At 33.7% G+C, this 26478-nt stretch overlaps 1 protein-coding gene across 2 annotated transcripts in view; it reads left to right on the top strand.

Annotated features, from left to right (window-relative positions):
- The first annotated feature begins 13910 nt into the window (after window positions 1-13910).
- tlx2 (T cell leukemia homeobox 2) overlaps window positions 13911-26478 on the top strand; it is an 18991-nt gene continuing 6423 nt past the window's right edge. For both annotated transcript variants that reach the window (XM_056472258.1, XM_056472257.1), the window contains exons 1-2: window positions 13911-14871; window positions 22450-22687. In XM_056472258.1, coding sequence (XP_056328233.1) covers window positions 14397-14871; window positions 22450-22687 — 713 coding nt within the window. In that variant the 5' untranslated portion in view covers window positions 13911-14396. The remainder of the gene's footprint in view (window positions 14872-22449; window positions 22688-26478) is intronic.

Here is a 26478-nt window from a genome sequence, read left to right as displayed (position 1 = left end):
GAACACGTGTGTGTGTGTGAGAGGAGAACGTGTGTGTGAGAGGAGAATACGTGGGTGTGAGAGGAGAATACGTGGGTGTGAGAGGAGAATGTGTGTGTGAGAGGAGAATACGTGTGTGTGAGAGGAGAATACGTGTGTGTGTGAGAGGAGAACGTGGGTGTGAGAGGAGAATACGTGTGTGTGAGAGGAGAACGTGGGTGTGAGAGGAGAATACGTGTGTGAGAGGAGAATGTGTGTGTGAGAGGAGAATACGTGTGTGTGAGAGGAGAACGTGGGTGTGAGAGGAGAATACGTGTGTGAGAGGAGAATGTGTGTGTGTGAGGAGAATACGTGTGTGTGAGAGGAGAACGTGGGTGTGAGAGGAGAATACGTGTGTGAGAGGAGAATGTGTGTGTGTGAGGAGAATACGTGTGTGTGAGAGGAGAACGTGGGTGTGAGAGGAGAATACGTGTGTGAGAGGAGAATACGTGTGTGTGAGAGGAGAACGTGGGTGTGAGAGGAGAATACGTGTGTGAGAGGAGAATGTGTGTGTGTGAGAGGAGAACGTGGGACAATCCACAAGACAGACAACAAAACTTAGTTGGTATACTTTGTTGCTGATTTGGAGTTTTTGGGTGAATGCGGGATAGGTGAACTTTTAGTGCATTTAATGATTTAAATGTGCACAGACATTTCTGATGTAAACAAGGAAAAGGCTCGGTTCTGGTATAACCTCCGTGTTTTAGCCTGTAATGTTTAAACAATTGTGCTCTTTTTTCACAGCTAAAAGGACAATACTTGCACTTCCAAATCATTATTTAATCTGTCTTTAGACTTAACTCTAACAATTTCTCTTTATTTTCCCTGCAAATGAGCAAACATTAACAACATTTACCTTACGAAACCTAACAGACTGGAAAAGTCTGAACACTGACATCACATTTATTATTTTGCTAGTTTACGGCGAATTAGCTTTAATAAAGGGCATTTTTAGTCACATACACATCTTAAGATACACATATTCGCTTACGTTGTCTTAAAGGAACTTACCAGATAATAGGCCTTGGTAAACCGCGTAAAACAGCTGCACGTGTTCCCGCGATCTTCTTGGAAAAAAACGCCGCTTGCAGCCGGCCGGGTGAAAGCCTAAAGGCAGTGAAACAGGTTAAAATCGTGTTTTACTGCACGCAATCAGCAACTATCTAGCGTTAACGCTAACCGTTAACCGTCAGTTTAAACATACACATGCTCCTCTGTAAATGGCGCGTACAGACGCTGATCTAGGATCAGTTTATTGTATGGAGCGCGTCTGTCAGTCAGCGCTTATACATGCATTCACTGGTTCAGAGGTAGCATATGAAAGGCGACGATCGACGCACAGTAATGTAAAGAAAGTGGGATAGAATGGTAAAATACGGGAGAATTTCGGCAAAAACGGGAGGGTGTACATGAGTGAAGTGAACAGGAAGTGTTTGTGGAGAAACAGTTTTGCGAGGGAACGCAAAACTTTGCGAGAGAACGCAAAAACTTAGAAATATATATTTTCCTCCCACCCATTTTTTCCTTTCATCCATTTTTTTTTCACCCAACCAATTTTTTTCTCCTCCACTACGTCCTTTCCAGGGTTCCGTAATACCCCTCCCCTCACAGCTAAATAAACATTATACAGATAAGATAGCCAGTGTCTAAAAATGTCCGTCGAAATGGCGAAATTTTAAATGAGGTTTTTACAACTCTCGGAGTTAAACTCACCTTCCAGTTCTTTGCCAGCAGTGCCTGAATCCACACAACCAAAGGCAGAAACCGTCGACTCAGTGCGTGGCTGAAATCAATTTTACATACACACTGATACCTTAAGCAACTGCTCATTACTCTGTTAATAAGACAGTTGTCACAACTGGGAAAAAGAGGTGTGGTCTGTTCAATAACTTTTCAATTTAAGTTTATTGTACTTCAAATTATTTGCGCATTGGACTATGCCAACAAATTAGTAGAATATACTTAAAATTATAAAGTGATATCATCAAACTTTTTTGTTTTAGTGTATTATGCTTAAATATTTAAGTAGAAACTAAATCCGGGCTAACAGTGTACAAGCAACCCCTTCAGGAATAACCATGTGGGATAGTTCAACCAAAAATGAAAATCTATTTACTTCCCCTCAAGCGGTTCCTAGCCTTGTGCTGAACAGAATAGAAGATATTTTGAAGAAAGCTCAAATCCAATGGTCAATGGTTACAGGTTTGCAGCGTTCTTCAAAACATCATCTTTTGTGTTCAAAAGAATCAAGAAACTCATTCAGGTTGGACCAAGTATCCCTTTAAGGTTAAAGAATGCTGATAAACACACTCTCAGAAATAAAGGTACAGGAACTTTATTGTCACATTGTGTTGGCAGTACCTTTTCCAAAGCTACATATTTGTACCCAAAGAGTCCACAGTAGTACCTCAAAGGTGCATATTAGTGCCCAAATGTACCTAAAAACTACCTTTAAAGTACCATTGTGGACTCTTCCGATACAAATATGTAGCTTTGGAAAAGGTACTGCCCCAGTGACAGCGCCTGTATTTCTGAGAGTGCAGGCTATCAAAACATGATCATGAAATGAAGTGACTAAGAATGCTTGTGTTGTATTTTTCTTTACATATTTAAAGCTCCTTAATGACACTTGGTAAAATAAATGGTTCCGAGCCTCTTGTGTTGAACAGAAAAGAATATATTTTTTAAAAAAAGGTTCAAATCCTGTAACCATTGATTTCCATTATAGGAAAACGAATACTATGAAAGTCAATTGTTAAAGGTTTGCAACTTTTTTCAATATATCTTTAAGTTTTTTATTAAATATTTGTTAAATATTTAAGTTTTTATTCCTCAAATGCCATTTCTATTTATTGATATTATTTATAAAAATGTGCATTTTTTAAATTATTGTTTCAAAGGAAATTCTACACCATTTTATTAAAAGAAAAAGTAATGTTTCTATTTAAAATGTAAGCAAAGACTACCTGAAAATACTGTTAAAAATACTGTTTTACCTGAAAATACAGTTGAAAATACGGTTTTACCTGAAAATACTGTTGAAAATACTGTTTTACCTGAAAATACTGTTGAGATTTTTATGCCTCAAACACCATGTGTAATTCTTCTTTTCGAAAGACCCACCCCTCACTGACAAAGGTCCAGAATTTGTTCTATACACAAGCTCATTTGTCCTATTTGACTGCTATACCAATATAAATTGTGAATATAACCATCGAAGAAGTCTTTAAGTCCAAGCGGAATTCTCTGTTGGCTGTTGCTTCAGAGTGACTGAGGAAAGTTGAATGTGCTGGTCAGTTTGTGTTTGCCTAATAAATGACAATAGGCTAGTTTTTACTTTAAAACTTCAACAGCATGCTTTTATTAATGATATATGATGTAATACATTTGTATTTGAAAAAAATAAGTATTATTCTCTTTTTTCTTCTTCTAAATATTAAGGTAATGTTTTTGGTATCACTGTGGTTGATGACTATCTGATAAGTTAATCCAGCTAAAAATAGTGCTTAAAAAGTATTTAAACCTCACAATTAAAAAGAAAATAAGGCTAATAACTGCAAAAAGGTCCATATAATAAGAAACAATAGCCACCCCTTTCACCAGGCTGGCTAAAGGCCTGTAATGTTTTGACCTTTATTTATACTATTTCAAAAAACATTGCTAACATTTTTTGAAAAATATATTTTATATGATTATATAAAAATAAATAGATAAATAAATATAAAAAATTGAAAAAAATAAGAAAAATATAAAAAATAAATAAATGAATAAATTAAAAAACAAAAAATAAATAGATTAAAAATAAAGAAAATATATCAGAATAAATTAATAAAAAAGATAAAAAATAAATAGATAAAAATGAAGAAAAATATAAAAATTCATAATAAATAAATAAATAAATAAATAAAGTAAAAAATAAATAAATAGATAAAAATAAAGAAAAAGATAAAAGAAAGAAAAATAAAGAAAATCAAAGAAAAAGATAAAAATAAACAAAGAAAAAATTTATGAAATAAATAAATAAATTAATTAATTAATAATATCTGGGTAAAATAAAATCTTCACTCAGACATGAGACCCAGAAACAACAAATCATGCATCAGCTTGACAAATCCTTAAGAAATCGTTTTAATAAAGACAAAGTGCATGTAATATATTATTCTTAGCCCTGTTTTGCCCTGAGATGTATGTCCTGTCCTCCCAATATTTCATGCAAATGCCTTGTAATTAAAGTCATTCAGCGCTGTCATATGATGGGCTATAAGGCCAGTTTGATAGACACCTTATTGAGTTAATGCTGCGAGGACTCTTTCCAAAAGCCCTAAATTGCAAGGCCATCAATCTCAGCTAGTGTTTTTCCTCACTCAAAGGGAGTCATCAATTAGGAGGCTGGTGCTGCCTGTGTTTTGGGCCAGACGCTGATTTCCCCCCATCTAATACAACAAGCCTGTCTGTGCTGAGACTGTGCAGAGATGAGGAGAGAGAGAGAGAGAGAGAGAGAGCATGTAGAGGGGCTATATGATAGACAGCACTAAGCCTGAGGGTACATCATTATTACCAAAACCCCTCTCTTTCTCTTTCTTTCTTTCTTTCTTTCTTTATCTTCCTTCTTCCACCGTGTATTTATCTGTATTATTCCTCTCTTTTTATCTTTCTCTCAGATATAAATGAAAATAATAAATAAAATTACTAATTAAAAGATAATTTTAATTATTCTATAAAAATAGAATAATCTGAAATACTTTGCTAAACAGTAATAATAGGCATAATTGGAAAACACTGTGTTATTAATAATTATTAAAATAAAATATTTTGTTGTTGATTTATATTTATTTAGTTTTATTGCCTTTTAAGTCAATAAATTGAATTTTATTGGTGTAAGAAATACAAAATAAATAAGATGTTAATCTTGAGCAATAATATATTTATTACGGATTAATTATTGAGATTAAATACATTAAATATTTGTGTTTCATATGTTGTGACATCTTAAGGCTCACACCTATACAGCCTCATCAACTATACAGTGGACCTACTAATCAACTGCTGGCATTAAAATACTTATAAAGTATTGTAAGAATAGCAAGGACTTATTTTTTAACGACAAACAATCCTTCTTTAAATTGAAGAGACAATAACATCCAAATCACCAGTCAGAATTATATTTTGATATTTTGATACAAAATAGTAACCCATTTTCATCAGCTCTATCAAATACAATTTCTGTTTTGTATTTAAAATACATATTTGAAATGCATGTATCATAAATACTGCCCATCCTTGGTATGAAATGCATAATAACAAAGTAAATATATATAGAGAGAGAGATTGTATATGATAGAGCTGATGAAAATGGGTTACTATTTTGTATCCAAATACTTCAGTGTCTTGTATTTTTGTATTTTTAAAATACTGTAAAATAGTTTGTAAGAAATCTACAACAATCTACATCATATAAATGCACCATCTGATTGGTGATTTGGATGTTATTGTCTCTTCAATTTAAAGAAGGATTGTTTGTCGTTAAAAAATAAGTCCTTGCTATTCTTACAATACTTTGTAAGTATTTGAATGCCAGCAGTTGATTAGTAGGTCCACTGTATAGTTAATGAGGCTGTATAGATGTGAGCCTTAAGATGTCACAACATATGAAACACAAATAATTAATAATCAAAAACTCCTGTGTTGTCTAAAACTGAATATAAACATATATTCATTTTCTTTTCGGATAGTCCCTTTAATAATCTGGGGGTTGCCACAGCGGAATGAACCGCCAACTTATCATGCCATTCAAGCTGCAACCCATCACTGGGAAACATCCATACACACTCATTGACACACATACACTACTGACAATTTAGCTTACCCAATTCACCTATACCAAATGCTTTTGGACTTATGGGGCTAACCCTAGCACCCAGAGGAAACCCACGCCAACACGGGGAGAAGATACAAAACTCCACACAGAAATGCCAACGGGCCCCGCTGTTTTTTTTTGTACAACAAAAATCTTAGTCACAATTTTTAATTGGAATTTCAAAGGAATGCCATTAGTAGTGTAAAGAATAAAACAAAAATAGTGAATTGTTATTTTAGCAAATAATTGTTTTAATCAAAGTAAACTGATTCACTCATTTAGAAGCGGTCTCTTAATTTTTTTTTTTTGTTGAATGTAGCCACTGACTTAACTCATTTCTTTTATGTATTCATGCCACATGTGTTAAATGTTAAACCTTTTTGCCATTTGAAGAGTAATTGCCTGTGTCACGCTCACAAAAAAAAAAAAAAAAAAAAAAAAAAGAGAGAGCAAACTGTTATTGTAACACAGATTTGAACATTTCCCGTCTGTTTTTATTAGGTTGGCTCCTGCTCCTCTCCTCCTCCCCCGGTTCCTCCCCCGCAGGTGGCCGGCAGAAGGTCCCTCTCCGGCCGAGCCCGCGGGCATCAGCGCTGCGTCCGCGCCGGTGGCGGCTGGTGGAGCAAATTAAATTACTGCTCACGGTTTGTAAACAACACAAAGCCAATGATACGCTTAATTACGCTTTTGACACTTCAACGAGACGCGTGTAGAAACGCGATCGGAACGAAAGACACAAAAGATGGATTAGGACAAAACACAATAATGGCTGAAGCAGATGCGTTTAAATTAAACATTGTTGTTTCATCTATCTATCTATCTATCTATCTATCTATCTATCTATCTATCTATCTATCTATCTATCTATCTATCTATATATATATATATATATATATATATATATATATCGTGCTTATTGGGAATATCAAATGGTGTTTGACTGACTAATGTCTGTTTTAATAATCAATTATTTAAATATAGTTTGATGTGCAGTGCATATATAAACACCAGAGACAAACCCAATTCAAATTAACCAACTATAATTTCAGTCATTTGTTAAATGGAAATTGTTCCTGACATTTTAGTACATTGAAACCACAAAATAGGGACTGCGTATCACTAAACTATATATATATAGATATATAGATAGATAGATAGATAGATAGATAGATAGATAGATAGATAGATAGATAGATAGATAGATAGATAGATAGATAGATAGATAGATAGATAGATAGATAGATAGATAGATGAAACAACAATGTTTAATTTAAACGTATATTTTTATTTATATATATATTTATATATGCTTAAAGTACAACATCACAGTTAAGAGAATAGCCTAAATAATTTAATAAGCACACACTCATCATTTCATAAATAAGCTTAATATATTTTAATGTTTTCATTTTTTTGCCACAACTTATACACGAGCAATACATTTTAACAGAAATGTCCTGAACTGGTTTAAAATGCGAATAATGACAAAGAGGGGGGACTTTTTTACATTTTAAAACAAGTTAAACATCTTACGTTTTTTATTTATGTATTTATTTATTGCACAAATACACTTGTATTACGCGGATAAAAGCATCATAATATGCAATGTTAAGTAAATAAATACAATTAAAATATTTTTTTCTAAAATATAACCCTGCATAAAACAATAGGCTAACACAATTGCGTTTTAATATTTTTTTAAATTCGTTCATTCATTAATTCGGCAATAATATTAATAATAATAATAACAATAATACAAAATAAAAACAGGATATATAAACCACTGCTCTAATTAAACTGACAATATATTAAAAACAATTAATTACATAAAAAAGAAACACAATAATTATTTCTTTTACATTCGTATTATCCCCCAACGCTCTGTAAGCGCGCGCAAAATTCATATCGACAAAGTGAATAAAACAATTCATTATTCCAACACTTTATCTGTTTCAGGTCACACAAGACCTTGCGATGTTATCCCGTCTCCCCAGCCCCTCACACCTCTCATTTAGCCCACATTACCAGATGACGCATCGGAGATCCCGGTGCGCTTTTTTCCCTTTCGGCGGTCCGTCCACTTGAAGCGTCTGATCGGGCAAGGAGGCGCCAGGTTCTCCCGGGGGAGAGAGAAAGTCAAGGACTGCAGCTCGAGATGCAGAATAACGTAATTCAATCTGCTCTGAATTCAACCTAATTACAGCAGAAAGCACAACAGTCATGGGAGGGATGGAGAATGGTGCAATGGATGCGAAGCTCCTTTTTTTGACAGGATCATCGGCGCGCGCATACACACAGACACACACACACACACACACATACATACACAAACGCATTTGAGGGGCACAAGGCCAAGATGCACACGAGGAAATGCTGAAGGTAAAAGGATGTACTGACACTAAGAGGCTCGGGGATCACCAGAGCTGTTCCGCCATTTGTCTGCAGAAAGACACCACATAAAGTCTCTGATATTTGAAGACTGCATTATAATGAGATTAAAATAACATTTGAATACATAAATATAGCCTTAATAATACTGAATAAATTAAACATACCTATTTAAAGGGAATAAATAATACGGCGATGAAAATGATAATAATAGGCAAATAATAATAAAAATAATCGCAATAAAACAACAACAATAAAAGCCTATTGGCATAATGTTATTATTATTATTATTATTATTATTATTATTATTATTATTGGTGTTGATGTTGCGCTCATAATAAAAACAACAATAATTACTACCACTATAATGATAATAACAACAACAACAATGTATTATTATTATTATTGTTGCATTTTATAATAATATTAATAATAATAAATAATTGAGTAATATAGTTACATTAGTAATATAATAATAATAATAATAATAATATCCTAATAGTATAAATAATAAGTAAACGTATAATGTATTATTATTATTACGTTACACGTAGGCAATTTATATAGGCTATATCATGGGTTGTTTTGCATGCAGTATTAATTAAAAATGACAAAAATAAAGTAACAGTAGCGGCCAAATATCTTGCACCTCGACTCGCATTTAAATTGAAAAACAGATGCGTCGCACAGTCAATCCTCATAATCTATAGATGGATGCAGCTGTGATGGGTGGGATTTTCCTTTCAAACCCACGTGCCGGGTTCATATCGAACACGGCCGGCAGGTGTTCTGGCAGAACATTTTTAATGGCTGTTTGGTGTTTTCATTTCGTCAGCTTATTTCTGTTTAAAATAAAAAGAAAATAAAAACAATTACTCAATGTCAATTTGATTGACAGCGCATGCAAATACCTAACTAACAAAAAATAAAGGCTTCGAGTAGCCACTTCGCTACTGACTCATCTCATTCTTTATGTAGCGTTGTAATCGCCATTTGTCATGAGCTGTGCTGCTTGGTATCGCCTTCCAATCCCCGTGGCACCATATTGAGCAAACACTATCGCAGTTGTTTGCAAATCTCCGAAAGCGCACTGAAACAGGTTACACCCGGGAGGGCGACGGGTCACCGAATCTGTTGAAAAGCGCACTGTGACAAATTCTTTTTGTCTTCGCTTTGTCTTTATACTTTATTATCAGCACCGCCTGGAGATTCCGATTTATCAATGACCCCCACATACACTCAACAGCCCTGCCAAGACATCGCCACAGGGCAACCAGCTATAAGCGCTTTTATATTAGGCTTTCACCGGGAGACCGTGGTAGGAAGGTCGTTTTATAAGCCTTTGGGCACAAACTAAATTTTGCCAAAAAATTTAAATAATAGTAAAAGGTTTGGGTGTTTACATGCATTTGAAGGTTTACAAATAATTCAGTGCAAATTGGTTTCATTCATAACCTTTAAACACTCGATCAAGAGCCATTCATTTTCTTCACACTTAGAGGAGAGTCTTTTAAGAATGTTCACTGAAAGGTTACAAAATAATAATAATATATATATATATATATATATATATAGAATGATAAAAAAAGTTGGATGAATACACTAAAAAAATATATGGTCAATTAGTCCTGACAGCATATGTATTTAGGTTATTGGAACTTATTAAACCAAGTTCTAACTTAATTTTTTAAGTTACGCAAGCTATTTTAGTCAGTTTAACATAATATAAGTTCAATGGACTCATAAGGTTAATTTGACTCAGCTTAAAAATTTAAGGCAACCAGGATTTTTCTTAGTGTGAGAAATATTTAACGTGTAACCATAGCAAGAGCAGCCAAATTGCTTTCTGCTATGAGATAAAACAGATGTTGCTTGTAATGTATATATTTGAAATGTAAACAAAGCCAATTGGTGTTTTCTTATACTTGAAAATACTGTTTAGATTTTTATTCCCCCAAACAGCATGTGTAATTTAATGTTTTGACCTTTATTTATAATATTTCAAATAAGCATTAATAACATTTTTTTTAAATATCGTAAACTCACTGGAAAAATAAATAATAAATAAATAAAAAGATACAAATAAATAAATATAAAATAAAGATTAAAATAAATAGATAAAAATAAAGAAAGAGATAAAAATTAATTTATAATAATGATTAAAAAATCCTGACAGCATATGTTTTTAGGTCATTGTAACTTATTAAACCAAGTTCTAAATTAATTTACTAAGTTACGCAAGCTGTTTTAGTCAGTTTGACATAAGTTCAATGGATTCATAAAGTTAATTTGATTCAGCTTAAAAATGAAAGCAACCAGGATTTTTTTACAGTGTAAAATTAATAATTTTTTTACAGTGTATATTTAACGGGTAACCATAGCAACAGCAGCCAAATCGCTTTCTGCTACCAGACAAAACATAAGTGGCCCACTGTTGTTTACACTTCATCGCCTGAAATCAGACAGGAATTCTACTATAAAAAATAAATTGATTTGCTTTCAAATGATCTCCGCAAGCATGTCAGACGTTCTCGTTTGAAAATCTTTCAGACTCGAGTCTACATTGCAACGTTTGAACGGGACATTAATTGGATGGAATTCAAAATAAACACTCCATTGCACCTAATGAAATGAAACAAGAGTTGGGTAGGCGCGGTTTGTCAGGTTCAATCTTTTGAGTGCTTCTTAGTGTTACAAATAATTACAACTTAAACCAATTAGTAACCATCAGATAATATTTTGCCTCCGTGCTAAAAACGTAATTGTATTCAACGTTCACTGCTCACGAAAACAACCGGAGCGTTGCGGAATTGAATACAACTCAATAAGAGCAAGAGAGAAACGCAATTAAAACATTTTGAGCAGAGTTCATTTAGTTGGATAATAACTGTGGTTAAAAGAAAGCAATCTGAGGGAAAATAACTGCTGGAGGAATGTGAATGTGCTCGAAATTAGATTTTAGGAATCACAGAAATTAAGGCGGGAAATAATAGTTAATTCTGCCGGTAAATTGTGATCGAGTTCGCTTTCTTTATTTATTAACTGCTTCATGCTGAAGACTGGATGTTGTCTCATGACCTCAGATGGGCCTTTAAAACAGTATTGCTCTAAAGCAGGGGTGCCCAAACTTTTTCTTATGAAGGGTCGAAAACCAAACATGATTTAGTGGGCCGAAGGTAGATATGGGTGGTTTCCTAATTTTTTAATAATGATTAAATATGACTACATTGCTTTATAATAAAAAATACAGTATTTTTTTTGCATTTTATAATAAACTTATTACAGTAAAAACAAAAACAATGTCATTTATAACAGAATTGTACTGCCTTTGCAGATATTGACTTGATTTCCTCGCTTTCCTGTCTTATGCATAGTCCTCCATCCGTCGAGTGACATTATTTACATTTTTAAAACTCAGATTCATTCATTCATTCATTTTTTCCTCGGCTTAGTCTCTACATTTCAGAGGTCGCCACAGCGGAATGAACCGCCAACTATTTCAACATATGTTTTACGCAGCGGATGCCCGCAACGCAGTACTGGGAAAATCAGATTAATTTACAACATTTAGCTAAAACATTTAATTTCTTTGCTCTTTTGTAGCTCTGCAATAAAACAAGCGAACAAAAAAAAGTTACATCAAATTAGAAAACGCGATCTCTTAAAGGCATTTGCCCCAGCACTCTCCATCATTCTCACTCTCTTAGATGGGATGGTGGGTCAAATCAAAGGTTACAACCACGGGCCCTACTTTGGGCATCTCTGCTCTATACGTTAATGATCCAGATTAAACGCCACCATCATCATCATCATTACCATTCTGCCAAAGCAATTGAATATATAGCCTAATCATCATTTATGAAAAACAATATCTTCGGTTTAAATATGCAAACCCCGCATCCATGTCCAAATGATGACGTTTTCATATGAGAACAAACGCCCATCTTCAAAGCCTGACTGTGACTGAGATGGGGTTTGTTGTTGCACAACACGACCCGGTGCAGTTAAAAGCCACAACTCCGGGTTGCTTGATTCGATATCATTGAGAACCAACAACATGTTTTCCTGCTATTGAGACACACACGAGCGCTTATTATTGATACAGCTTTGTATTCAGAAAATTGATTTTTATGCTTCCCTCTAGCCACTTTGTGCTGCTGAGAAATATTTTTATTCGTGCGAAAGCTGAAATAAGTACGTAATAAAACGATGATATATTAAATTCGTTTTCCTTGCTTTCAGGTTTTATTATGCGCCATTTTTCATTTTTATTGAATTGAAAGCGGAGAATCTTCCACAGTAGCTTCAGGCGAAAAAAAGGTTAAATTATTTGCGCCAATCACACCGGCTCCTGCATCACTAAAGGCAACTGATGCTTCTCTGGCTTGGCCCTTTATTTTACGCAGCCAAAGGCAAGTGCACTTCAATGAAATTCAGTTTCATTTGATTAAGCAAACGCATTGCCATGTGTAAAGCTGCATGTTTCTGTACTCTTGACGAAACCTTAAGAGCCCTTTTCTCAATTGAACTGAACATTTTGGCTTTTATTCAATGGTGAAATTAATAGTAATGTGCATTAGTTTGGTATGTTGTCTTTCATAGCATTAAAATCAAACATGTTTATTATTATTATTATTATTATTATTATTCACTCACTATACTAAGCCTTAGTCCCCGATTAATCAGGGGTCGCCACGGCGGAACGAACCGCCAATTACTCTGGCATGTTTTTTATGCGGCCTATCAGTCGCAATTTTTTTATTATTATTTTTATTATTATTACTATTATTATTACTACTATTATTAATATTATTCTTAATAATATTATTATTATTCACTCACTATAATCCCCGATTCACCAGGGGTCGCCACAACGGAACGAACCGCCAACTCTGGCATATGTTTTTTTTTATGCGGAGTAGCCTATGACCTTCCAGTCGCAATTATTATTATTTTTATTATTATTATTATTATTATTATTGTTGTTGTTGTTATTATTATTATGTCAGTATATATGTTTCTTGCCTGCTTACAAAAGTCTAGCAAACAAGATAATTAAGCTATTAAGTTTAATTAATTATTTTTCTATTAGGGTTGGTTTTCATTTGATACTAATGTGTACTATAAACTATACAAATATGTATGTATTAGGAAAAACTTCATAGCTATTAAAAGCACAAAAAAGTTTTAAGTAACAATAAACAATTAAATTTGTTTAAAAACTGACATTGACCCACAGTCTGTTATAGATTTTCTAGTCACATGACAACAAAATGGCTTCCTGCAAGCTGGGTAACCACACAGATTTTAATTTACCAAAATATGTCCCCCAAAATATAATAACTCCAAAAAACTGCTTCATTGCTATTTTTTGAGAGAAATTAAGACACATTATTGTGTTGAACTAATTGCATCAGCATTTTCATTATAACATATCTACTGCTATTTTTATTTCCTCCAGGAACATCAAACGGTTTATTTTGAAGCGTGAACTGTAAAACAGCTCTAGTAAAAAAAACAGAACGGGCTCTTTAAGAGCGGGGTGCGGGCGCGAGGCATTGTCTACAGAAGTGCGCAAGAGCCAATGGAGAGGCGCGTGACAGAGTTTGGGCAGAAGGGGTTTGTCTCACCTGCTCGAGATCACTTCAAGAGGAGCGTGAACAGGACATTTTCAGCTCACGACAATTAATATGCACGTATCGGACAGTTAACACTTCACTTTAGATAACAGCGATGAGCTCAAGTCTGGGCCGTGCGCCTTTCTAAGGTACTCCAGAAACGCGTCAGTTTTCTTTGCTACAACTTGGCAACTCGTCACTCGGGGATTTAACAGTGAGCGCGGAGTCCTTTACGGTCGAGTTGCTTTTATTAGGCATCATCATGGAACTGAACAAGAGTCAGAAGCAGAGCGAGAAAGTGTTGGATAATGCCGATTTAATCGCTAAGGAGTGATTTCTGTTTATTTTTTTGTATGTGTGTGTGGCATTGATGTAAATTGCATGGGTTCTGAGCACTTCAAGGAAGAATATTTGTTTTTTTTTTTTGTTTTATTAATAAACACCTTTGGGAATAAATCCAAGTTTTAGGAATTTAACATCCTTCCAAGCTGTGCATAACCGATAGAACCGCGGAGATGGAGCACACGGGGATCGAAGAGGTGAACCAGACTCACCAACAGCACGAAACCATCAGCTTTGGAATAGATCAGATCCTCAATGGCTCGGACCAGTCGAGTAGCTGCATGCTCCCCAGCCGAACCGGCGACCCGGACTACGCGCTCGCGCCGAACGTCTACAACGGCTACAACAGCATGTATCCGGCCTGTTCGATGGCGGCGGGACTAGCAGGTTCCTACAACGTAAACATGAACATGAATGTGAGCATGAATATGAACGTTAATGTGAACTCGGGGAACGCTGGAGGTGTCATCCGCGTCCCGGCCCACAGACCCATGCCACCTCCACCTCACCAACCGACGGCTGGCCATCCACCGGGCATCGCGGCGGGGATTCCTACTATGCCCACGGTGCCCAGTATGGGCAGCCCCCACAGTTTCACGTTCCCCTGGATGGAGAGCAGCAGAAGATTTGCAAAGGATAGACTGACAGGTAACACTTGATGATATTTAAAGCACAGCAAGCCTTATATTTTGGAAGAAAATGTAGTATTATGACCGATGATAACGAAGACTGACCGTCTGCTCAATTTTAAAGTCAATGTCTACCTTCTAACAGCGAGAAAATAGACAATACACTTTAAAAATGCTGGGTTGTCGTAGCCTAAAGTCGGGTCAAAAATAAACAAACCCAACTGTTGTGTTAAAAATACTTTTTTGCTTAAAATTAATTAAAAACATTAACCCGACGTTGTGTTATGACAACCCAGCATTTTTAGAGTGTAACGTATTAACTTTAAGTAGAGAGAACATGCTGAATAAACGTAAATTGGTGTAAATTAAGCTCATAAATGTATATTGAATGGAAAATTAAGACCATAAATTTCTATAAAAATGCAGACGTTTTAAAAAAACAGCAGCAGAGAAACAACACATAAATAAATATGAACAATAACAATAAATAAATTGCTACGCTATTTTTACATTAGAGTTGCGTGGAGTAGCTTAATACTGATAATTTTAGAACAATTAAAGAATTGCTTGAATAAAGAATAGCATATATTAATTTTGTAAGCAATATATGCATAAATAAAAAAAAAAACTAGTAGTATGCCTCTCTGCAGGCGAAAGTTTAACTAAAATGTTTTCTTTAAGACGTAAAACATTAAAATGCATGAGAATTTTTTTTACCATTAACATATAATATATTCATATTTAAATGTAAGATTATGCGATTGCATAAAAAACAATTATGTGCGTAAATGTCATAAATTAACAGTACTGTCAAGATTATTTTGTGTCTAGAGCAATATTTATTTATTCTAAAATTAATTGATTTTAACTGAAACGTATATCATTTTTATTGAATTGTATTTAGGTCGATATATTTGTAGATTTTATTTAGCTAAAAATACATGAAGTTTAACACAACGCATTGCGCTTCGATTAATTTCAGAAATCCCTTAAACACGTCACTATCTTAAAACCTGCAAAACATCCGGAAATTGACAAGTAACACAAAGATAATCTTCTAAAGAGTTTATGGCGATTCATTTTTCATCGAGACAGTTCGCGATGTTGCATTGAACTCCGGCGCATAGCAGAACCAAACATCCCCTCGGCCTGTAGACACGAGAAGCCCTCATAAAAACACAATGGCTTTAAAAATCACAATTTCTTGTGGAATCCTTTTTATGACACCATGTCACGTCTATAGTCTTGAGCTATTGTCTCTCTGGGCCTTTAGGACAAATGAATCATGATACAGTGGTTGCAGGGAGCTAAATGTTGCCTGTGTGTCAGAGCCAGCAGTGATGCGTAATGGCATGTTGACAAATCGTTTTAATCTACGCAAACGTAATACCAATAGAGATCCAACAGAGGACGATTTTGGATAACATTTCCAACTGGGACTAGAAAAAAAGAAAAAAGGAAAAAAAACAACAACTCGTGTTCAAAAAAAGCATTTTGTGCATGATTATCCTATTATTTATAATTGTATTAGCCTATTATTACATTATACGTTTTATGCACATCATTTAGCAAGTGTTATATATTAATAAGTGTATTAGGGATAATTTTTCATGAAAAAAATGTGCACCGTGTTGTTTTTGTTTAGTCCACAACCGTAAAATCCTCCTCCGCTTGCTGTACAGTCAGTTCGCGTCTTCAAATGACGTCACTCACAGCGAGATGAAAATGAAGAAGAATATGGATTTCTGTGCATTAAATATTCAGAATTCCGCTCCATTCTCATTAATTTTTCAAATGAGAGAATGATATGTCAACTGCAAAAGCTCTTTTGTAAATATGCTTATCAATTTTACTCATAGTCACTTTGGGCCACTCGTTTATTATTATATTTTATCTCTTCCTTTTTTTAATTGCGCTGGAAGGTAATGCAGTGTATGACATTTTTAATCTATATGTCTATATATTTTTTAAACAAAAACGACATTAAAACTTACTTATCATAACCCTATATAAACGTTACATAATGTAAATTAAATTATAAAAATACACTCATAAATGTTTGCCGCGATCCAAACCTTTTTTTACAGAAACATCTTTAATGCTATTTTTTATTAGGCCTACTTTTATTTTCAAAACATTTATATTAAATTATAGTAACATAATAACCCGTAACATTACTTTAAATTCTGCAATTAATTATGGTGCCTTTCTTCAGCATATTCCAAGAGCCAATATTAACGCACGCAGGTCTAGCAGCACAGCCCCGATGCCTGTCTGAAATAGGTTTCTCTTTTTTCCAACTATTTTCTCCGGCAGCTTGAATTGCATGTCTGCATTTCACCACAAGTGTCACGGCGCGTATAGGTGCACGGACAGGCCTGAGACTCGATATGCTCCGCAAGCCGGACATATCATGCCGGATTGGGAGGCGATGAAAGGCTATACCGCATGTTTTTTTGTTAATTGACTCCTTGGCAGTTTGCGAGTTTATAAAAATCCAGAAATGCATAAACAGATCAGTCGCTCTCCAGTCAATAAACACAGGTGCTCAAGCTGACGGCGACGGCGCGCGGCCTTTACGCACGGATTTTCTGTTCCTGTTAACAGCTCTGTTGATTAAGGAGCTATATACAGTATTAGGCCTACTCTTTAAATAAAACAACATTTTAAAATAAATGCACAATGTGTAGTGACAGAGAGGAAAAAGGCACCTGTATTTGCGTGCGCGCGCGATCTGAAAAGGCACATCCACAAATCATATTCATCAGTAGGTAAATTTATTTGTGTTATACCGCTGTCGGTGGGGGCTGTCGGGTCCAGCTGCATCACAACAAGGGGCAGGTGATGGTCGTAATCCGATATCGCTGGCCTTGGAGAAATTGGAAAATGAAATTGCGCGTGGATGCCCCTCCATCTGAAATGACAATAATGATCTTTCCCACCCATAAATACAAATGATTATGAAACCGAGACGAGGCCGTGTAGCCATGGCGACGGTGTCTGAAGGGACGACGAGGCTCTTGAGCGGACGGTTTATGGCTTTGCTTGACAATTATTTTATTTTATTCGATATTTCAATTCCCAGCATGGGGGGAAAATTTAAAGGCGCATTCTGCGCGTAAATAGCGACAAATGCCCATGTTATATTTCAATATCGCGCTTTGAATCCATTACATGTATATTTATTAGATTTCTACAAAGGTAATATTCGCAATGGGAAAGGCAGGCGCTGTCGCACGAAGGTGATATCACGTATAACTGATTTTATTACTGGCCGCATATTCTCCAAGGCAAGCTTTGATTTTTTGATGCGCTCACCATAAATTTTATTACACAGACTTATCATTTAGAATTCCCTCTGCTGTCGAGAGCGAATACGGGGATTGTTTTTGTTCCATTTGACCCACATATGTATCTGCGGAGGAGTGTTTCGGGGAAATGTATTATTAGTTTTGTTCTGCAATCTGCACACCTGACATGTATAGTAGGAAAAAAGGATTGACTAAAAGCCTTGATATAAAGTATCTATGAAGATGAAGTGTGTCCACTATTATAGGCTATTTAAAAAAATCTTAGAAATACAATTCTGACGTCAAACGTTCTAGAATCAGAACGAACGTTACCCGTGTGTTTAATTGATGATGACGCGTGCCGCCTGTCACTCAAGACCAGCGCTTTAATTAAAAGCAATCAAATCCAATTACGCAAAAGAATGAAGAGTCCATGCGCTTAATCCAATCAGACGGCTTTTTTTTACTCGCTTCTCGAATAAAATGCGAATTATTTGGACATTATGAATATCGAGATCAAAATAAAATATCTAAAATCACCTTGCATTACTTCGATAAAATTAAGTGGCATCTCTGAGGTTGACCAAAACAGATTCAGTGTCATCCTGACCTCACGTAAGGCCTTGAGGAATCCCAGCAGCGTGACTAGTGTGTGTGAACTGTTGAGAAGTTCTGACTTCTGACAGCCATCGACGGGCACAGCAGCCAATCTTGAATTACACAAGAACGTGAATGAATGTAGCTGAGTGGCCAAGAACAGACATCTAACATGGTATTATCTGGACTCCAACCTGCCGAACAGAAAGCTCCCTTTTTAGTCTTCACACATGGCCGGCCAAGCATTGCAAGACCCGAGTGCAGCCAGAAGGATTACAGAACACCTTGGTCGAAGGTCAATTTCTTAGTTAAAACAATACAAATTACAGTCTAAAGATGCTGGGTTGTTTCAAGCTAACTCTGGGTCAAATATAAACAAAGACCCAACAGTTGAGTTAAAATAGTAACATATTCTTAAATAATAATAATAATAACAACAACAACCAAACGTTGGGTTTGTCCACATTTAACCCAGTGTTGGGTGAATACAAACCAGCATGTCTTCATGTATATAATTAAACATTCTAATGTAGGACATGAAATATTTGTTTGAACTTTTATCAAAAGTTAGTATTTCATATCAGATGCTGTCGTTGTAAATATCTTGCAACAAATACGTTGTAAATGTTCCATATATTAGAGTCCCTTCGCAAAACTATACACTCTAACAAATACTGGGTTATTAAACTCAAATTGGGTAAAATATGGACTAAGTCCAACATTGGATTAAATGTGGTCCAATTAATTTAACAAAAAAAAATAACCCAGCGATTGGGTAAGTCTTTATTACACCAATAATTGGGTTGAAATAACCTGCCATTTTTATAGTGTACCCAGAATGCAGGCCTACTGCAAGTTCACGCACACACATACACACACACACTGATTATAGGGCAGCCCCAAAATAATAATTAGTTATATTTATTAATTGCATTAAATATCCACCTATTTTTTTATATATACGTTATTCAGAATATTTTAGGTTTCGTTTTTACACACACACACATCTGTTGTGCTCAATGATGATGCAACATTATTCTACTCCGGCATTTTATGCATTTTATTAGGAACATTGAACTTTATTTGCATTTACAATGCTTTATTTGCATATGCAAATCATTTGTGTCAGTTTCATTTGTGACAGACACCAAAAGGGCATATATTCAATATATATTCATCACTGTTGCTATGGAAACGTTCACTTAAATTGGCAGCACATATTACATACTAATCATTCATTTATTCATTTTCCTTCGGCTTAATCACTTTGTTCATATGTTTAGTCCTTTATTTATTCATATAATAAATTAAATATTATTCATTCACTGCTAATTAAAATCTATAAAAATATATTCAGGCATGAAAGGCTAAATGTATTTGAGTGGTAAACCCACATATAGTGAATTTTTTATCGTGTCACACATAATCCTAAATTTTTGAGATCTATCTTTGACTGAATTCACCAGATAGTGAGTATAGTTTGCCATACACATCATAAGAAAGGGAAACAGTTTGACTCCTAACCACCAACTAGATGTTTTGACATGCTTCCAACAAGTGTGTTAGCGTTTTGTGTCACAAGCTTACACTGTTATATACAGTATATATAAAGAACTATATATTGCTGTAACCCTTACATATGTTTATGTGAGGGTTGGCTAGATTTAGAAAATATGTTTTTTGCCAAGGTGTTCATATCTGTTATTCACATATGCACATAAGGTGTGAAGAAAGTCGAATAAACACATTCACACAAAAAAAATGAAGCCCAAAAATCAAGACCTCTGTTGTAAAATCATGAATAATCGATAAATAATGAAGGGCTCAATGGGAAATGAGTTCACTGCTGCAGCTATTTGAGTGGCTGAATTAGTTGACTTTTGCTGCTTGTTCAAATTATTCATTTAAAATTAGTTGAAAAAACTAAATTGTTAAGCATTTGGGGGACAACTTAATTGTTTTATGATCAATCCACTTAAATTTGTAATATCTCTCTCTCTCTCTCTCTCTCTCTCTCTCTCTCTCTCTCTCTGTATATATATATATATATATATATATATATATATATATATATATATATATATATATATATATATATATATTAAGTTGACTTAATCGATTTGTGTTGGACAACATGAAGGGATCGTGGAACCCAGGATTTTCTTACAGTGTACTTGTAGGCTAAATGTTAAAGTTAAAGATGATGGGCATCTTCAACCTCACCAAAATTAATAGAAAGTTCACAAGCAAAAGTTAGTAAATAATTAATAATAATAGTAAAAGTAGTAACTTTACGGTACGACACAATTAAACGTTCCGTTTCGTTCAGGAGAAATGATCACAAAAGCCTACACAAACAGCTTTGTTTACATTACCTGCTAATGAAAGTGCTTTTGAACGAAACAAATGTAGCCTACGTTTTGGTTATTTACATTACATAAATTATAGACTACGTGTATGAAACTTGGTAATAATAATCCTTATTCATCATCATAATCATCCATCCACAAAAAATTGTCCGCTTGGAAATTTCATAGGCAAAGGTTGGTATTGAAATTTAATTTGACAAATTTTGTTTATTATTTGATTTCATTATTCTTTTCATTATTTTAGATGTTTTATGAATGAATGAATGAATGAATGAATGAATGAATGAATGAATGAATGAATGAATGAATGAAGGAACGAACGATGAAAATGCAAAAAATAGTTTTTTAATAAACCTAAATCTCTGTAACTTCTGCACTTTTTTTCTTCTTAAAAAAAGAAACTTCCAAATGTTTTTTTAAAGAGCCAACATATGAGTTTAAGAGTTAATTTGTGGTGGATTAACCATTGGTTAGGTAGGCTATTACATGTTATTATAACTACTCGCATAATCGCATAAAATACAGCAATATCAGGTAGACTAGCTATAAAACATTAATAGACTACAACAGTAGCCTATTTTTAGCAGCACTGAGGGGTTAAGATGTTGAACGTCAGCAAAGTGCGCGTCGACGTTCACGCCATTAATAGGCAATAAATCAATTCATTTTTTTATATTTCAACCCAGTTTGATGGAGTAGCTAATGCATGTTTATATTAAAGCCGTATATATGGCTCAGCGTCACACCTTAGATGACCTCTCGTTGTTTGTTTGTTTCTGCCCAACTGACCATGGAGATTTACTTGGATTTGTTATGACGGAAGCGGTGCCTGTTTTGACCATAAACTGACGACATTTTCAAGACTTCAAAATGACAATAAAGGAATTAAAATTGAAAACGTAACAAAAAAAATAATGAAAAATTTAGAAAATAAAAAATTGTGTGGAGCCCTAGATTTTTTATAACGTATAGTATATCACTTAAAATAATTAACTGGATTTACATTTTAAGTAGGTTACTAAACTTGCAAATGCAAAAAATTTATATGAGCTGAATTTAAACAAACAATTAAGTTGAAGGCTACTAAATTTAATTTGTTTAAATTCAGCTCAAATAGGCTAAATTGCTTGCAACCACTTACCTACATTTTTAGGGTTACTTACCCCATTTTTAGTAAATTCACAACAATATTTAATCAGTGATAGCTGCAGGGCCTACCATAAATATAATCAATTATGTCATTACTTAATGGCTTTTTGAATGTTACTGAAAATGCTATACAGATTAAACAGATTGTTTTTATTGTTATACTCACACCTAATTCCTCTTTTTCCCTCTCAGCTGCTCTGTCCCCGTTCTCCGTGACAAGGCGGATCGGTCACCCGTACCAGAACCGGACACCACCGAAGCGGAAAAAGCCGCGCACGTCGTTCAGCCGCGTGCAGATCTGCGAGCTGGAGAAGCGCTTCCACCGGCAGAAATATCTGGCGTCCGCCGAGCGCGCCACCCTCGCCAAGGCCTTGAAGATGACAGACGCTCAGGTCAAAACCTGGTTTCAAAACAGAAGAACAAAATGGAGGTCAGTGAATACAAGAACCATTTCAAATACACCATTTTAAAATGGTGTCTAGTATAAACTGCAAAGAAACAGGCAAATAAAACAATAAAAACGTCAACAACAACTTGATAAGAATATTTATATTCTTATCAAACTGTTATTGACGATTTTATACCACAAACAGCTCTTTCCACGAATAGAATTGAAGTTTCTTTGCTCATTTTTGTTTCATTTTCATTCGCGGATCCTGTTTATTTAGCGCTAAATACTCGGGTTGTTTTGTTTCTACAGACTTGTCGAAACGTGTTTGTTTTTAATGAAATCTCTTACTCTTTAAAGCTCAACATAGGCTATAGATTGAAAATTATTATGTATATATTTACAATGTAATTTATTCATGTGATGCACAGCTTCGTTTTCCACAGTTTTAATTCTAAAATTACTCAGTACAATTTTCAGTGTCACAGTATCCTCCAGAAATCATTCTCATATGCCTATTTGCGGTTTAAGAAACATTGTCATGTTGTGAAGCGTAATATTGTTGCAGAAATCTTGGGGTATATACATGTGTTCTTAATTATTTTTTTATTAAGGAAATATGCTTTAAATTGATAAAAATAAGAGTAAAAACGTTTATAAATGATTCTATTTCCATTTTATTTCTTAAAAGATAATCAAAAGATGCTAGCAACACACTCAAATAAAAAACAAAGCAAAAATGTTATTATTATTATTATTGTTATATTTACATTTGAGTTACATTTGAGCATACAGTGAGTTTAAGCTCGAAAAAATGGCTGCCATTAATTGTATTTTCGATTAAATAAACAGCTACGAATAAAATCCTTCATTAAAAACATTTAAAATAATAACATGTTCCACACATTGGACAAGCAATGCATTTTTAAATGGCCTTAACGATGATTTACTCGCAATCCCGCTATTATGTTAACAACTGCAGCTTTTAAACCCTATAGATTGTTCTAATTGACATAATTAAAATGACTTACATCTGAATAAAAGGCTTTCAAAAGTGCAGCGTTTCTCAACAGCAGTTAATTTAGCCAAGAATGAGCTTAAGTGAAGGAGGCATTTTGTGCAGAGGTTTGCATTTTATTTGATTATTTATTTTACAATGGCCACAGATTGCCTTGACCAAGCAGAAACTTTCAAGCTCTTAAAAGGCTCGGCGGAAACTTGCTGCCCATGCAGGACAGAACCCATACTTCTGAATAATTGAGAGCATGTCCATCCTCTCCCCCCATAATCTACTCAACCTTTTGCTGTTGGCTCTTTTGGAGCAAATAAGTGGGCAATCTAATTAAGAGCAGGCTTACTTACCTTTGGTTTTTACCAACAGGCTGCCATAAAGACCGAGAGCATGGCTGAGCGTGATTTATTTATAATGAAGCTGAGTCATGGCCTTTAACGAATCAAAATTTATTACGGTTGCTTCAGTGTATGCCGACTCATCAATATTTATGGAGCTCGACTTAATTCAACAATTATTCGTATCTGCTGAAAGCTGCTGGGAAGCATTCATTAGCGCGGTCACTTGCTTTTAGATGCTCTCTTAGGAATGAAGTTCTGGTAAATCTTACATCACTACTATTGGATGCCAACCAAACCGGAATATCAATAGCAGCAACTCTGAAAGAAAACTCGAATTCATTTTCCTCAATGGTGCATGAAAATCACAGAGTTTAATGGCCAAATGTGTCCAGCACGAGGGTTTAAGTCATTGCTCCATATACCTGCCGTCCATTAGCCACACGTCACGGCTAAACGCATCACCGTAATGCGATTGCACTTGGCTCATTTGATCACAGGCTTGTTACCCGTACAATTGACACACAAATACATCCTTCATTCGCAAAGAGTGTCTCCAGTCGAATATTATTAAGACAGAACCGGAAAACCTGCATGGAGCATGCTGTATTTGCTTGCAATTTCAGTTTTGTGGTCGCACTTTGATATTTGTGTCTTCATGGATAAAATATTTAAATACTTTGTTAAATGGTCTCTCTAAATTGCTTTTAAGAAGAAAAAAATACCCTAACAAGTGTTAAATAGGCTATTTTTATCTACACTGTTGAAAACTTCCTGTAGAATCAGTATACAGATTACAGTAACTTATTGTAAAGCAGCAAAAATACTGTATTTATAAATCACAGCAACATTTATCTTGCTCAATATGTATTTGCAGTATTGTATATCTTTACTGTAAAATACTTTACTGTAAAAAAACTTTACAGTACAGTAACATCTCTTTTAACTGTCCTACAGTAAATACAGTTCATTACAGTTAAATACTGTATAATTTAATAAAAAGAAGTGTATGCTAATTTTGTTTGAACAGTCTGATGTTGTGTTAATTCAGCCATATAAATTAATATTTTTGACTTTTAATAAAATAATAAATGACATTTTAAGCTGTGCTGTAAAGGACAAACATTTTATTTTTGTACATTTAAATTAGTTTGGAGATAAGGAGACACAGATTACTCAAAAACTCAAAACCTGTCAGCAGTTCTTCAGAACCATGTTGCACCAAATCAGACTTTTTTTTTGGTTCTTTTGCCCACAGTTCAAAAACAGAAAGGGGTTTCAAGCATCAAAACTATAAGTGTAATTCAGTTTTTAAAATTGTAATTAATTAATTAATTGAATAATTTAGTATTTGCTTTAATTTATTTATTTATTTATTTATTTATTTATTTATTTATTTATTTATTTAAATTAAATCATTTCCATACCTCAAAACTAAAAGTGTAATTCAGTTTTTGTATTTATTCATTTATTTATTTTGTATTTATTTTTATTTATTTAAATTAATTAATTAATTTATTTATTTTCATACCTTAAAACTAAGTGTTTAATTCAGCTTTTAAAATTGTATTTATTCCTTTATTTATTTTGTATTTATTTTTATTTATTTAAATTAATTTATTTCCATACCTCCAAACTAAGCGTAATTCAGTTTTTAAAATTGAACTTATTTATTTATTTGTGTATTTATTTATTTTGTACTTGCTTTTATTTATTGAAATTTATTTATTTCCATACCTCAAAACTAAGTATAATTTAGTTTTTAAAATTGTATTTATTTATTTAGCATTTACTTTTATTTATTTACTTTTAATTATTTAAATTGATTTATTTCCACATTTATTTATTCACTTATTTATTTTGCATTTACTTTTATTTATTTATTTACATACCTCAAAACTAAGTATAATTCAGTTTTTAAAATTGTATTTATTTATTCATTCATTCATTCATGTTGTATTTACTTTTATTTATTTAAATGAATTTATTTAATTCCATACCTCTGAATGTGTCCTAATAATTATTTTCATCTGACTATTACACTGTCACACATTTTTACCATGGTTTACAGTAGACATCTACTGAAAAGCCATTCAACTAAATTGAAGAAAATAGATTCTGTTAATAAACATAAAACTAAATTCAAATTAACTATCAATTATATTATATTATATATATATATATATATATATATATATATATATATATATATATATATATATATATATATATATATATATTTATATATATATATATATATATATATATATATATATATATATATATTTATATATATTTATATATATATATATATATATATATATATATATATATATATATATTTATAATTATATTATATTATATATCTGTTATATTATAAAAAAATACATAAAAGCATAAAATATGAAAAATGATGAAAGCTAACTGATAAAAATAAACAAATAAAAGAAATAATCAAAATTACATAAAATGTCAAAAGAGTA

Source organism: Danio aesculapii, chromosome 14 (assembly GCF_903798145.1).
Source record: "Danio aesculapii chromosome 14, fDanAes4.1, whole genome shotgun sequence".
Classification (NCBI taxonomy): domain Eukaryota; kingdom Metazoa; phylum Chordata; class Actinopteri; order Cypriniformes; family Danionidae; genus Danio; species Danio aesculapii.
This window is presented reverse-complemented; position numbering and strand designations above follow the sequence as displayed.